The sequence below is a fragment of the Ruditapes philippinarum genome, unplaced genomic scaffold, assembly GCF_026571515.1.
Source record: "Ruditapes philippinarum isolate M1 unplaced genomic scaffold, ASM2657151v2 ctg2059_1_1_1_1, whole genome shotgun sequence".
In the NCBI taxonomy this organism is placed as follows: Eukaryota; Metazoa; Mollusca; class Bivalvia; order Venerida; family Veneridae; genus Ruditapes; species Ruditapes philippinarum.
This window is the reverse complement of record NW_026861493.1, coordinates 57,913-73,101: the sequence shown is the minus strand read 5'-3', so window position 1 is coordinate 73,101 and position 15,189 is coordinate 57,913. Positions and strand designations below refer to the sequence as shown.

At 33.4% G+C, this 15,189-nt stretch overlaps 1 protein-coding gene across 1 annotated transcript in view; it reads right to left on the bottom strand.

Moving 5' to 3' along the window:
* LOC132715819 (uncharacterized) overlaps nucleotides 1–14,019 on the bottom strand; it is a 29,748-nt gene extending 15,729 nt beyond the window's left edge. Inside the window, 14 exon segments of the mRNA XM_060698897.1 lie at nucleotides 110–198; nucleotides 651–798; nucleotides 1,083–1,260; nucleotides 1,869–2,061; nucleotides 2,401–2,544; nucleotides 4,186–4,276; nucleotides 4,523–4,654; nucleotides 5,989–6,039; nucleotides 6,427–6,797; nucleotides 6,799–7,420; nucleotides 7,423–9,809; nucleotides 10,172–10,496; nucleotides 13,132–13,418; nucleotides 13,885–14,019. Of these exon segments, the coding sequence (XP_060554880.1) occupies nucleotides 110–198; nucleotides 651–798; nucleotides 1,083–1,260; nucleotides 1,869–2,061; nucleotides 2,401–2,544; nucleotides 4,186–4,276; nucleotides 4,523–4,654; nucleotides 5,989–6,039; nucleotides 6,427–6,797; nucleotides 6,799–7,420; nucleotides 7,423–9,809; nucleotides 10,172–10,496; nucleotides 13,132–13,418; nucleotides 13,885–13,933 (5,067 nt within the window). The 5' untranslated portion in view covers nucleotides 13,934–14,019.
* Between the last annotated feature and the right edge of the window lie 1,170 nt (nucleotides 14,020–15,189).

Sequence of the window (15,189 nt, the reverse complement as noted above, 5' to 3'; positions counted from 1 at the left end):
AATTTTTTTGTGAGTAGTTTAAAAAATAAATCACCGTGATAAATGTAAGCATTGGGGTAAAGAAAATTGCCATGAAGCTATAATGAAGTTAAAAAAGGATTTCACTGACCGTTTGGCCCACTTCAGAACTATTTCCTGAGGAAGAAAGTACTCCCATTGGCATTTTGACTCCAGCATCGTCACCCATACTGTCGTCTTCTGAAAAAAAGAAAACAGAAATGTGTTGACACAGTACAGCAGATAAATTGTCAAATATATTTATCATAAGGTCGATGACTTCAAATCAATTGCCCCTCACTGTTGTAGGTTCGAATTCCGCAAGAGACTTAAAATTCTTTTCTTGAGGAGGCTGTTCAGCTAGCTCAATGAACATCGGTGGTTTAACGCAGGTGCCCGCTCGTCCCTTAAATAATGCACGGAGGGGCACCTGAGGTCTTCATCCATCAGTAAAGCTGGTAAGTCATATGCCCGTTACTGTGATGGCGACTTAAAACCCAGCTAAAGTATAATCTTAAACATATCAGCATATCTTTCAATAATATAAACAGATACGGCATTACCATTTTAAAATAAATGACATTAGTAAACAGCGTTTCGTATTAAATTTTTTATCTTCAATATTTTCAATAATTTTAAACACAATAACATGCCTTCAGTTTCGTTGACAGAAACCTTTTTCATGGCAACCTTTAGACCTGGTGCACCAAGTTCAACTGTCTGATTTGCTTCAGTTTTGTTCAGCAGCACACTAGATACAGAGTCTATAGAACTCAAGAAAGATTTGCTAACATCTCGATCCTGTTAAAATATAAATAGTGTTATACTTTGGAATATATTTATTTGTGACTACTAAATACACAAACGTTATTTTCACTTATGTATGTTATCTGAACGAGTTGAAATGTGTTAAACTATATTTTATTAAAATTAACAAAGTGCCCGTTTCACACTGTTATTTTAAGTACCAAATTACATTTAAATACTACACAATAATATCCCTTTACACAGTGATTTTTGAGTTCCATATTACTTGTTTTAATTTATTTTATGTTGTATAAACATGTTGACTATAAAATCATTACCGCGTCTTTTCTTATTTTATCTCTGCGTCGTTTCTCCTCGTCCAGATACCTATTGTAATACCATTCAACATCTCCTGGTTCTTCTAATACTCCTATATAACAGAAGATATCGTTCCTAGACAATTTGAGAATCTCTGCATCGATCATGATCTCTACACTCTTGTTCTTCAGCACGTGCCTAAATGTATAGATTATGGCATATTTTTTATTCTTACTTCAGATGTAATTTGCTAATGGTAGGTTTTTGAAGTACAAAAACAATTTAAAACTTAGATGTACATGCAAATATTTATGTGTGAAGGCTACTTTTTTCGAATTCGTACAGCTTAATACTAGATTTACAGGATAAGACATGTTCTATCTCTAATATAGACCTCCCGCGACGACAAGTGACATATTTCCCAATTATCTCTGATAATGTGTTTAATGAATGAAATTCCAGAACAATAAGGATTAAAATGTAAACATAGTAGTAAGATAGAGTAAATGGGATGATGAGGCCTTAACTACAATTAAATTAGATATATGAGGTATCTGCAGCGATACAAAAGGAGTATGAAGAAATTTTGTACAATGTTACTAAAAATATAACATTTCTTAGATGCTTTAGATTGTTGAATGTTTCGAATATAAAGTTAAAATAAGAGTAGATTGTTAAACAGTTTGTTTCCCCGGCGTAAAATTAATAATGATGATACTCACGTATATTGTTAATCTTTAATTTTAGAATGGATTGTAGGATTCTGTAATTACTTTGAACATATACGACAAAAAGATGATAATAACCTGAAAATAGATTCGTAGAAGAACAGATACTTGTAGAGTCTGTCTAGGGGAGAACTATGCAGAAGATCACACTTTTTAAGCAGTTTATTGTAAGGCAATGGAGCATTTGATGCAAGATCCTCTTCAGTTAATTCTGTGAGTTCATCTGTATCGTCATCCAAGGTGATATCCGCTCTGTCATCATCCGGGTTCTCTAAAAGAGATTTAAATAAATTTGAAATAATCCAACATTTCAAGTTATCTCTAAGAAGCACAAATCACATGAAAATTACATAAAAGTTGCAAAATCAGTTTAATTGAGTCTGTTAAAAAAGTACTATATCCCCGTACCCCAAGGCACCGCTTTGAGTGGTAGTCAATTTACAACACTGAAAGTGTTGGCATCAATTATCCCACAAGATAAGAACTTTATATTATTTATATGCTACTTAAATTATGTTACATTAACATTGAAGAAACCTTTGAAATTGATAGCACATGGAACTGTCTATGCAAAACCATTTTGTTATATAACATAAAACAAATATTCTACCTTCTTCATCCTCCTCTCCGTCAAGTGGTCCCATAGCCGCCTTTGCGTCTTTCTCTGCTAGTGCGAGATTTTTCTCGTGTTCTGCTAGCTTCTTAGCGACCTCGTCTTCCTTAGGAAGCACGTTACTCACACCAGATACCACCTCTTAAATATAAAAATAAGTATTATGATTCTCCAATGTCCTTTCTGAAAGAACGTTCTCATCATTAAAGGAAAACAAAAATATGGTAGCCAATATACGAGAGTGTGTCAATATGTAATGCAATATGGTCAATAAATTTAGCAAAAGAGCAAATATTTTACAATTTTCTATTTTAGCCCTTCTACATAAACTCCTCCAACAGAAATACAAAGTTTAAGACGTTTAATCTAATTCTAAATGCATCAACATAATAGTTCTCCTTAGGTATATCTTAAAAATTATCTTTAAATAACTGAAGAATGGCCGACTCAAGTCTTGTAGCGATGACCTGCAATATGTTTTTTTATTGTTTATTGTTATTTTTTTTCAGTCTAGAAAGTCAAATCCTTTTTTTTTTCGAAAGAAAAAATCATTTACAGTAGCTTCTTTGTGTTTGTCAAACAGAAAATACAGAGTTTTCATACCAGTCGAAGGAAGAACTTTATTGAATTGTTTTTTATCAATTTTTTTCTGTAATAAATAACATCTCTATAATACTTGGATGTGACAGAGAACGCCTTCTTGAATGAGGAATTTGGACAACAGTTCAACGGGAATTCAAAAACAAACGTACTTAACTTTTTACACTTGTCAATCGCTTAGCAATGCATGGTCGATGAACATTTTTGGTAACCCAAATCTTATTGTTACACTTGCGAACTGGCATAAATTGTGAAACCAGCTATCATCACCAGTCACAATATAACAAAATTTGATGAAACATATTCAGTAATAATTTTCTTGTGCATTTAACTCGCTCCTTCTTCTGGTAAGATGTTTACATATTTGGTATCCATCTGGCATTTATTCGACTTACTTTCAAGTGATTCTTCAGAATCGTATGAGTTGATCCTGTTTATATTCTTGCGATATGGGTAAACGAAAGTATGGTATCAATGATTTGATGCCTCTAAACTTGACTTCATGAGTTTTTTTGTCATTAACTATGGAGAGTTTTCTACCAGACTTTTAGCATCAGAATGTATGCATCCACCTCGAAAGAGTTGCATTAGATACTTCATTGTTGCCATAAATATTACAAATAACATTGTAAACGTTCCAAGCTGATTTTCCTAGTTTTAGTCCCCCATTTTTGTTAACCCCGATTTTCAGTTCTTCTAGCGTTTACCAACCATATTTTACATTATGTTATGAAATTCTTAATCGGTGGACTACACATATGATTTTAGTATCATTTAAAAGCAGGTGCACAAACAAGAATCACGAGCTAAATTAGAAAATATACTTCATATTGCATTACATATTGACCCACCCACGTACAATGTATCTATGGAAGAAAATAAGCCAATATCGTCATTACAATCGTCCTTCTGGACATAACCACTTGAAACACGCAAACTACAAGTTCATTACCTTAACTATAAAAAATGGTGTACAGATCAAGTGATTGTAATCTTAAAATTTAAATAACATTTCCCAAACTGCCAGGGATTTTAATTTATTCAGTTAGCTTTGAAATGTCTGTATGGTCTTAAAAATCTGCAAAATTTATAGCATGTCCAATATCAAGAATAAATAATCTGCATTTTATACCAGTTACTTTCCCCAAATATTGAATTTAATTATTTTATTAAAATTCTTACTTGATCCCACGTCTGTCAGTGTATCTAATGGCTCATCAGCGAACCCTTCGGTGACCTCGGCCGAGTTCTTGATGGCAGAAGTTGCTCCAACCTGTAGTACAAAATATGTACCAATGAAAGATATACAGATAGCTTTGTATTTATTACATCCGAATTGTTCTTTTAAGTTCATGGGTATGCAAGTATATGTTGCATATTTTATGATTTCGGCACATTGATGCGCTAAAGGGTTAAGTCTGTTTGTTTCGCAAGAGAATTTAACTCGTTATTTATAAAAAAATAATTTATTCCAATTTCGAGAACATAAGGCCCTATAGATAAACTTTAGTTAACATACTCTTGCATTATCCGAGACGCTACCAGAATCTTTAGTAAGGCCGTCGACCAGACCAATCATTCCACTAGCTTGATCAATATCTTTAACACCTTCTGATACAGAGTCCAGTGCACCAATCAACTTTGTTTTCAGCTGGAATACAAATAATATGCATTTGATAAATATACTTATCAAGTTTATAGTTGCAGTCATAGACCGGCAAATATCACCAAAGCATATGTTATATATAAGATGTTGTAATTGTATTCAAATTTATTTTGAGTTTCGCTAGCATGTCTCAAAACAGTTCCCATCGCCTATAGTTGGCCATCGTATCTAAAAATAATGAATTTGATCTCTGGCATAAAAGTTCGCATTTTAAATATTTAAAACTGAGTATTGAGGTCGGCCTATAAAATGATGGTAATTCAAAAATAAACTTTAAAGTTTACACGCAATAAATAAATGCAGTATCTAGCCGAAGCTTTAAAAATAAGAATTTGAAATACATAGATGTTAAAATATATTTGATAAGGCCGGCTACACTTGGCTATCGCCCCCAAAAATAATTAATTTAACCACGGTAAAAATATTTAAGGTCCAGCAAAAATATTAATTATTGACAAAAACAGCCACATTTTATCTATTTTTTTACCGCGCCTAATATAAAGTGTAACATTTCTGTCGGAGCTAAAATCGTATTTTTACAGAAGCTTAAATATTTTAACCGCGGCTGAACTACTTTTTATCGGAGCTTAACTATTTAAACATCGGCTAAAACAATTATTTTTGGTGATGTTAACCAGCTTAAAATCATATTCTTGCAGGAGCTTAAATATTTTAGCTGCGGCTAAAATCGTATTTACGCCGCGGCATAAATCGTATTTATGCCGGAGCTGAAATATTTATACGGCGGCTAAATCAATTATTTTTGGTGACGATGGCCAACGATGGTAGTTTCCTGTAACACCAATGCACAAAGCACAAGAGGGCTGTTGCCAGTTTATTCTATAAGATTTTATACTCGTATGCTCTCCCTATTTTCCGGATTACTCCATTTTATTGCAAACATATGCATCGACCGATGTGCAATTAGCAAATTACGGTTCCTACAGAAAACCACCTACAGGCAACGGATAATGACCTCCAGTTTTAAAAGTACTAAATAAATGCTGCTCTATTGGCCCTAAACGTATTTTTGTAAGATAGTAATTCATATATGTCATATAAATGTGTTCAGTGTGTACAGTGTGATCCTTTTTTTTCTCTAAACCTGAAATATTTACCAGTATGATACTATCTAAAAAAAAAAGAAAAATACTGACTAATGACCATATACTATTAGATATCAGTAGTCTTGCCGACTTTGAAAAGCGCACACGACTGAACTATATGAGTTTTATAGTGTGTCTCTGCTTTAAATCACTAATTATACAAGTAAATGTAAGTGTTCCCATATAATTTTAGTGAAAAACAATATGACTGACCTCTGTCATGGCTTCTTTGGCCTCAAATTCTTCCTCTTCTGAACTGTTTGTCTATAAATATATGCAATACAAGTACATGTATCATGGTATAAAATACATTAAAACTTCTAAAATACATTTCCGAACTTTACATGCTTCACCATATGTTTATTTTAATACACATAAGAAACGTATTAACCTGTTTTATGTTTCTTGTTTTAATAAAAGTTTCTGTAATTTGTTTCTGTTATTTGCAAAATGGTATATAACGGTTTACTTTATGTAATAAAGACACGTGTTAAAAAGATAGTTGTTTGTCGTAATCTCTAATTGTATCAATATCGAATGCTTAGCACAAGGCTGTCGTTTTTTAAGATGACTTAAAATTACAATGAAATAAGTGACGAAATGGCGTGTGATTCATAAATAAAATTCTTAGAATATCTATATAGAACGTACCGGGCTGACAACAAAGGTTGCAGATAAAGCTTCCACCGCTCTCATAACGCCAGTTGTATCCTTAGAGGCCAGAAGGTCGTCCAGTTGGTCGAGTAAGTTAGAAGCGTTACTCAGTCGAATCTCAAAGGTTACATGGGCTGATGTTGTAATATTGTTTTTAGTCACGAACAATATCATAGCAAATGAGTTTACATCACTCACAAAATATTCTGATGGAAGGTTGAACTCTCCTGCCGGAAAACGCATATCCTTGGTAAGATTTCCAGACCGTAAGAAACACGGTGTGTATTCATAAACTGACACTGGGTTCTTTGATTTATATTTATGTGTAATACCTGTAACTACTAGAGACGATTTATTGAGCATTGGTTCACGAGGCTCGCTTTTTTACGTCAGAGTATTTCGTCTCCTCCATAAATACAAGATCGTATACAATACCATCATGTGTATGAAAGTCCGGGTCAATGGATTTGGGGAACTTAAGCATGGTAGTACCATATACAAGGAACCAGAGGTGCTCGTCATTATTTTCTATCACAGCATGAGGAGGAGACGGATTAACGTTCATGAAAAATTCGTGCACACTTGTTTTAAGAGGATGATCAGAAGGAGAAACCACTAGCGTTACTACGTATGAACCAAATGGAAGTGACGCCATTGGATACTGGAAAATTTTCTCTCTTGTTTCCTGAATACATATTCCTGTGTCATGGTACGGACGTCGTATTTGTTTACCATCCTCCATAATAAGTTTGTCCGTCCTCCACGAAAATGTTGGGGTAGATGAAACACATCCAGTCAAAGCAACAGATGCCGTAAGATTGATTTTATCAGATCTGAAGTACTGTAAAGGATTACGCATGGACGATGCATATTTCGAGATAACAGTTAAAACGGGCGTTTTGCATGTTGTATTCTGTTCATCTGCAATAACTACAACTGGACACAGATTATCCCAAGCCCAATTAAAATGGTTTACAGCTTTTACTTTTATGGAAAACGTACCAACATCTTGATATCTATGAGTGACTTCAATAGTTCCGTCTCGCCTACGCCGGGCAAATGAATTATTCGTTGTGTAAGGGTTGGTTGCGTCATCAGGTATTGGCTCCATTGTTGTAATATACATCGTTGTCGTTGTCGGAATTTCTGTGTTGTTGTTGTGACTATCGAAGTTGTTGTTCCATTACTTTCGTGATATGAGTAGTTTCCAGTGGAGGAAATTGTTGTATTTGCGGTGTTATTATATGATGATGTAAAGGTTGTCCAAGATTCCGTTATTTGTTTCACAGTTGACGTCGTCGATGATTCAAAATTAGCATTGTCCGTGCTTTCAGCATTAAGATTTGTATCATTTGCTGCCCGCCGACGACGATTATTTATAGTTTGAGTTGAACTTTCGAAACTTACAGTAGATGGAAAAGTAGTTTGGTCCGTAACTTTATTAGTGATTTCATTCGTGTAACTGAGTGAGGAAGAATTTTCGAAGTTCCCACTAGTTGTATTATTAAGAGACGTTGTATCGTTACTAGTCTCAAACGATGTTGTGGGAGCAACAGTAGACGTAGTGGTGCTTGTGGTTGTTGTCGTAACTTCGAAATTTTCAGTCTGTTTCAAGTACCTGTCTGTGATCACAAATGTTTCACCGTCACCAAAATCTATTATAAATGTCTTATCAGAACCTTTAGGACATCTGATAATAGATTTTGTGGTCTCGTTCCTTCTAAATCTACCAGCAGATGGCATTGTGATGTCAACATATTTGATTCTCTCGCCAACTTGCACAGTGATGCACTCTATCACGGAGCTAATTTTGTTAAATGCACGGACACAAATGTCATATATTCCCCAATTTGAATACTTGTATTTATGGTGGTATGTAGGAAAGAATGTTTTTTCATTGAAATGGAAGTAAGTGTCGACATACCCATTTCCTTGATCTATCTGAAAGTTAACTTTCATGGGACCTCTCATTCCTTCATTTATGTCTATCAGTAACTCAACGGGGACTTCTTTATCTGTTATATTTGTTAAAGACAGGCTAATTGAACGAATAGGTACTTCCACGGAAACTAACATGTCTGCTGTATTGTAACTGATATCATTCGAGATATTTGCATGAATGGGATAGTACCCTAGCACAGGAAAAGTTATTTCAAACACTATGTCGCTTGGTTTCCGTAGATAATGAATATAAAAGATTTGATCCTCACCGGCACCAAAGCTGACATTAAGGAACATGTCGTTTCCCGCAGGAACTTGTACTGTGATGTTTGTTGTCAAGTTCCAGGCTCCGTCGATTTTAGGTGACGAGATTTCAGGCTTTTCTATAATATTTTGTACGCTTATTATACGTCTATCTACAATAACTTCTTCATACTTGTAGGTGAGGTAATTTTCATGGAGACGGAAGAATGTAGGCTGAATTTCAAATTCGGAATAATTGGATTCGTTTAGAGTGACAGTCATGTTTTTATCATTGTGTTCAATGCCAACATTTCGGAGAAACTCAAGCTTGCCAGCAAATGGTGTAGAAAAACTTTCATCTTTATCCTGAAAATGATATGTGGTTTCTAACTTTTGAGAAGTAAAATATGTTCTGTTTTCAATCAGTCCGTATGGATTAACACATTTTACGTTGAGTTTATAATGGCCGATTAGCGGATAAACATGGGTCATATGAGCTGTTTCTACATAACCATCCAGACTTATTTTCTCTACATCGGTTACATTAGTATCACCATACTGAATATGACACCTCCCTGTGGCATAATCGATGTTAGTAAAATCAACGTTCGCCAGTCGACTTTTATCTCCGTGGAAAGTATCCAACATAACAAAGTCTCCGGGATATCCTTCATCCACATCTTTGACAGTTACGTACGTTGAACCACTTACTGTTGCTATACCAATGTGAGCAATTACAGTAATGTCGTATTTACTAGCTTCCGTCCAGTAGTAGGATACTTCTTTACTGTAAATATCTGTGACAGTACCATCACCAAAATCAATCGTGAATGGAACGTCGACAATAAAGTTAGTTGCTATTTGAATTTTGATGGACTCAAGTGGTATGACATATTCTTTATTTCCTAACTTCTCTGCAGTGACGACAATTGAATAGTCAGAATCCGTACTACCGAGACCGGAAGCTGAGAAAAAGTCCCAGAAGGCCTCATCTGCGCACTGCGATATTTCAGTGAAGATAGTGTCGGCTGCTGTTGAATCTACGCATGCGCATTCCTGATGTTTGATGGCTGCAACAGTTTTCGTCGCTGACGAGCAAATGGCGCGGCATTCTTGTACTGCAGATTCAGCAGTTAACGGGTATGGCGTCTCGTCGGATTCTAGTGGCCCACATCCGATCCATAGCATGTTCTCGTCTGAAACATTGTTAATAAAGTATTTTATCACAGTCAATTTTCCACAACGTGTGTATCAACCTCACAACACTATAAAAAGGACGATATAAGATATTTACATGTTTATTGAATGCAAAAGGCAATTTTCATTCAATAAAGAAAGTTATAAAATGCGATGTGATTTAAATTGAACTGAACTCAGTTCTGTGATGTTTTTAAAATAAATTTGTAACTTTATATACCGGTAGGTCTAAATCTATTTAAGAATTTTTATGTATGTACTCATTTTTCATATATTTATATAAATCACACACCTTAATTGTCAATTAAGATCCGTGTATAAATATAGGTCGGCGAGGGCTGAAACAATTATAAACTTATACCTATCACATTAAGAAGGTCATTTATTGTCCAATCATAAACGCTCAGTTTTGCTATTTCAAACCGGTTCTCGTGCAGAAGTTCCGTGCCATCGGCATTAAGTCCAACAACGACGTCCATGAAGGCGTCGAACGCGAGCTGTTGGTAATCTCTCGTCACTGACTCCTGGTTCGAGTGCTGAGCTCCATTCACCATCAATGTTAGACCGTCTGACAAAGGATCCCAATTGGCAAAGATGTTGACCCACAACCCTGGTCGAACACGAAAATGGGCCGTCCATAATTGGTCGTCATAGGCAACACCAAACTCGTACTCATCACCATAACGCTTAGAAAAAGTAACAAAAAATAGTTCATCAAGAAAGTGCAAATAACGTTTAAAAATATATAATATATTTAACTATGACTGTGCAAATCAGAACATGAAAATATAAAAAAACAACATATTTTACCAAGCTTGTGTACAAACTAAGAAACTAGAAATTTTACCAAGATCAAGTAAATAAATATCTAAATATATCACCAAGATGAAGGTATAATTCTGATTATAATCTTAATATATATTTTAGCAGTAATATTTTAAGTTACAAAATCAGAGAATGATTATGGAATTATTTATACAGTAAAAGAGTATCGAGTATTTATTTTTGATACTTGTTTACTTGGGAATTGGTTTATTTCTTACTTTCCGCGGAGTGGGATCAAGGCCGCGAACTTCTTATCAATAATAACAGAATTAAAAGTCAGAAGTATCTAATTATCATTTAATATCAGTTCGATGACGACAGCCGTCAAATATAAAAACACAAGAATAACAAATGGTGTAGCTGCAGGTAACTTACTGCTTTTCAAAAAATGATATCATACATATCTTTACTTATTTTTATCAAAACATTTGTTCACGTTTCACTCAGAGATTTCCGATTCACACAACATTATTGTTGTGTTTGTGAGATTTTTTAGTTTCAACTATTTGGCTTTTTTCGATTTGGATGGTTCCAATATTACTACATTGTACTTGAATAATGTTGCATCACCCTAACGATATGTTGCCTGCTTTGTAACTTTGTCTTTTAACGTCTTATCTGTAATATGCAGGCTTCATAACTTCTGATCCCCTTTCAAAATTCCATTTTATTTAGTTCCGCCGATTGTTTTCTCGTTTAGGACATACGTTTTCTATCACTTGGGGACCATACGTCGCTTTTCATGGAATCGCACAGAAGTGTCACATTAAAGGTTGCATGATAACCGTCGTTTGAACACATCTGTGGATGTTTCTAAATTCAAAATTTTGACGTTTCATGTTTAAATGAGCCGGCGCTAGGGGGCGTGGACGGTAGTTTGCACATGACAGTACCGTCCATGAACAGGCTCAATCAAACCGAGCCTGCAACATTTTGCCGTTTTGGACTTTCTTTAGATGTTCTTATTTTCTCTATTTTAATATTTTTAAGCTTTTATGTATTAAGATTTTCACAACGTGCATGTACATCATTCGATTAATTAAAAACGCTAATAAAAAACCCAGCTAGCTTTCGGTCTTTCAGCCTTCTTCAGTAACAGTTATTATATATGTTCGTACTTATATAAGTTTGTATCTACATGTGTATTTGTGTGTATAGTATTATGCTGGTGAAGCAGGTCAAAAGATGGGAAACTACGTCAATGTGACTGAAGCGTTTTTTTGTTGTTTTTTGTTGTTGTTTTTTTTAAATATACGGCATACAAGGGATTTTATTTTATTATTTGATTAAATATATATAAGACTGAAACCTTAAACGTGATCTATATAATATCGCATGATTCCTGTATGTGACAAAGATAATCATGATGAAAAACTCTGTTTTATGGTTATATTGTATCTGGGACATAATATGATAAAGTTATAATAAAAATAGTTCGTATTAGATATATAAGGAATATTAATGGTGTATATCCAACAAGAAATAGTTTTGTTTTAACCTTGTTTATGAAATTTCATACATCCAACACGTATTTAATCTATATATTATTGTAACCATAAAAATTATAGTGTGTTTCCTCACACTTAACATTTGTCACACGCCGGAAAAAAGCCAGCGCATGTATATAATACCATAATACCAGCTAAAAGCTAGAGATGAAATAAGTGAGGGTATAATGTATATACCAGGGCATTTTTATTTTCATTACACTTACCTACCAATTATTAATTTTGCGTTGACGATTTTTGTTTTTGTTTTTTTATTTGTTTGTTTGTGTTTTTTTTTGCATTTAACCAATCTAAGTTCCTCTTTATAGTTTACATGACATGACATGAAGAAGAAAAGTTTATTTCCAACTTGTACAAATAGAGTACCTCGTTGTTTCAAGTACATATAAAATATTATGAAATTAACAATGTCACAATGATAAGGAGCATATGTCAGCTAATTCAACATAGAAAATAACAAAGTGTGCAAATGTATAGAATGCATTATGCATACGCTGTACAAATAATTTAAACAATCATTAATGTACTTTTAACAAATATTTGAATTTATCAACACTCCTAACAAAGATCCGAAGTATATTTGACTTTATTACTTAAATTAACTGAAAATACTAAATAGCTTTATTTATTGTAGTTCATATATCACTATTGATTAACCTGTACTATTTAAGACACATGCTTGGAGAATGGAAAAAAAAAATTTCTTATAGCAATGTATTTATAAGTCCGATACGAATTCGACCAGCAAGGTAAATGTATTTAGAAAGGTTTTTTTAAGTGACGTTATTTTTCGAATTAAGTAGCTGTGTAAATTTGTACATGCTAGCACGCCTATAAAAATAAGGTTTGATGTACTGTAGACGCAAAGTTCGATAAGCGTTACATTTAAGAATAAAATGGTACTCATCCTCAATGTCGGATGTTCCACATATATTGTCACATTTTGTAAAAATATACATGTATATATAATTTAATATAATTAATTTACCTGTAACAAATAAACGCCGTTTGAATACCAGGTATGACCCCCAGTGCTGAATACAATAATGTCCGATGCGTCTTCGGCAATTTCTGCAAATTTGATCCATAAATCAACTGTTAAACCATTTGTACAACGGGACATGTTGCCGAGGCACCAATGTGGCCATTCCCCTAAACTTGCATATGACCCGTTGAGAGTCACGGTGAAAGCGGCTATGTCAATTGGGGCCGTTTCCGTGCCATTTTTTTCTTTGTACACAAATTCAAACTCGCTACCAGTACATATCACAAAACCTGAAAGAGTGGTAAAATAAGTAGGATTTTTCTATGTAAATACCATTCTGCAAAAATAAAAGTTAATTAGTATTTTCTCGCCGAGAAATATATCTACAATTTTGTTATCTAATCAGAAGAAAAGGGTACAAACAGGACTATAATTTCAACAAAAAAATAATAACATAAAAAATATAATAAAACATGAATCTATTAAAAATATCAAACTTACTTCAACTGGACCATCTGATAACTTATACAGTAGTGAAAATAAATGTACTTTTTGTAAAAAGAAGATAAAAACGATATTAAGATTATTCAAGTAGATTCATTTTAAACAAATAAGCTTTTGATTGTGTACAAGACACATTTTTATGACGATAGATTATTTAAAGAGCGATTTCGGAACTTTTCTTGACAGAAAAAAATATGTTAATATTTATATTTAACAGGAAAGTGAAAAAGTAATTTCATAAACCAAACTTACACAACACAAGTGATAGTATAAAGACTAAACTCCGTAATTCCATAACCATGTACACTTTTTTTTATTTATATATATATATATATTTTCTGTATAAAAATATCATATGTGGAACGTGTTAGACATATTGTAGCCACGACTACCGGAACTTTGTTAAGATTTCTTGCACAATCAGAGAATCTCGACCGAAGTTCTCTTCTTCTTCAGGGAGTTATAAATTTTTGATGAATCAAGACTTTATTCTATTAATTAACAGTGGGGTTCTTACCTGGCCAGATACATAAAACAAGAAGAAAGCAATAAGTCAACAATGTAATTACTGGTATCAATTGAGAAAACGTGAATAATTGAACGATCCGCGTGCTGGGCCCAACATCTAGTCATAAACATGTTTGCCGACCAAAAATTGTTTTACCGATACAGTGTTCCTAATTTGGTTGTATTGCGGATCACGACATATATTTGTAATAAACCAGGTATCTTATAGGTAATTCACGTCATCCAACAAGACTAGATTATGATTAAGGTTATTCAGATAAAAAAATCTATACCATACACAAGATCTAGTCTATACCAGAAACACCATTAACCAACAACTTTACAGATGAATTGAATTATTCATTAGAATACCTAAATGTCAATATTAATGCAATTATTTTTATCTGGTGATGTTAATATTGTAGTTATTTATGAAAGACTACCCGAAAATGTAAAGTCGGTCGAATGCTAACAAACCGCTTCTAAACAAACATTTTTAGATAATGCTTAATGAAAATACGATTTTGGATGCTGCTTAAAGCATTTTTAAATGAATACAATAAACATGATTTTTTTTAACTTGTTAACTTGATAATGTTATAAGTAAAATTATGATGGTTTACTTAGAATGAAGAATGTATTAATATGTTGAATCATATTTCAAGTAATAGCTAATCCTAGTATAAATATTTCGTTCAACATATTATTTATAAATATCTGATTTATATGAAATTCAAAATTGACAATTTGAATGCTAAAAGTGTCTGTTTGACGTTTGTTTTTTCTTCTTCAAAACACATCCTATTTTGTATATTAAAAACACAAAAGCATGAGTTGAAAGACACGGTTTAATGTTTAGTTCAAATAAAATTGCATTAGGACATTTTTCTGGATAGCGTAGTAACGGTGAGAGGAAATTAACAAAATTTTATTTTAGAGAGTGGGTTGAACCAACTCATATAATCAAGAGTAAAAAAAATCAAGTAAATTGTACCTACATTGTATTAGTGGTATATGTGAACCATAAAAGGATCAGTTTCTACAATATGG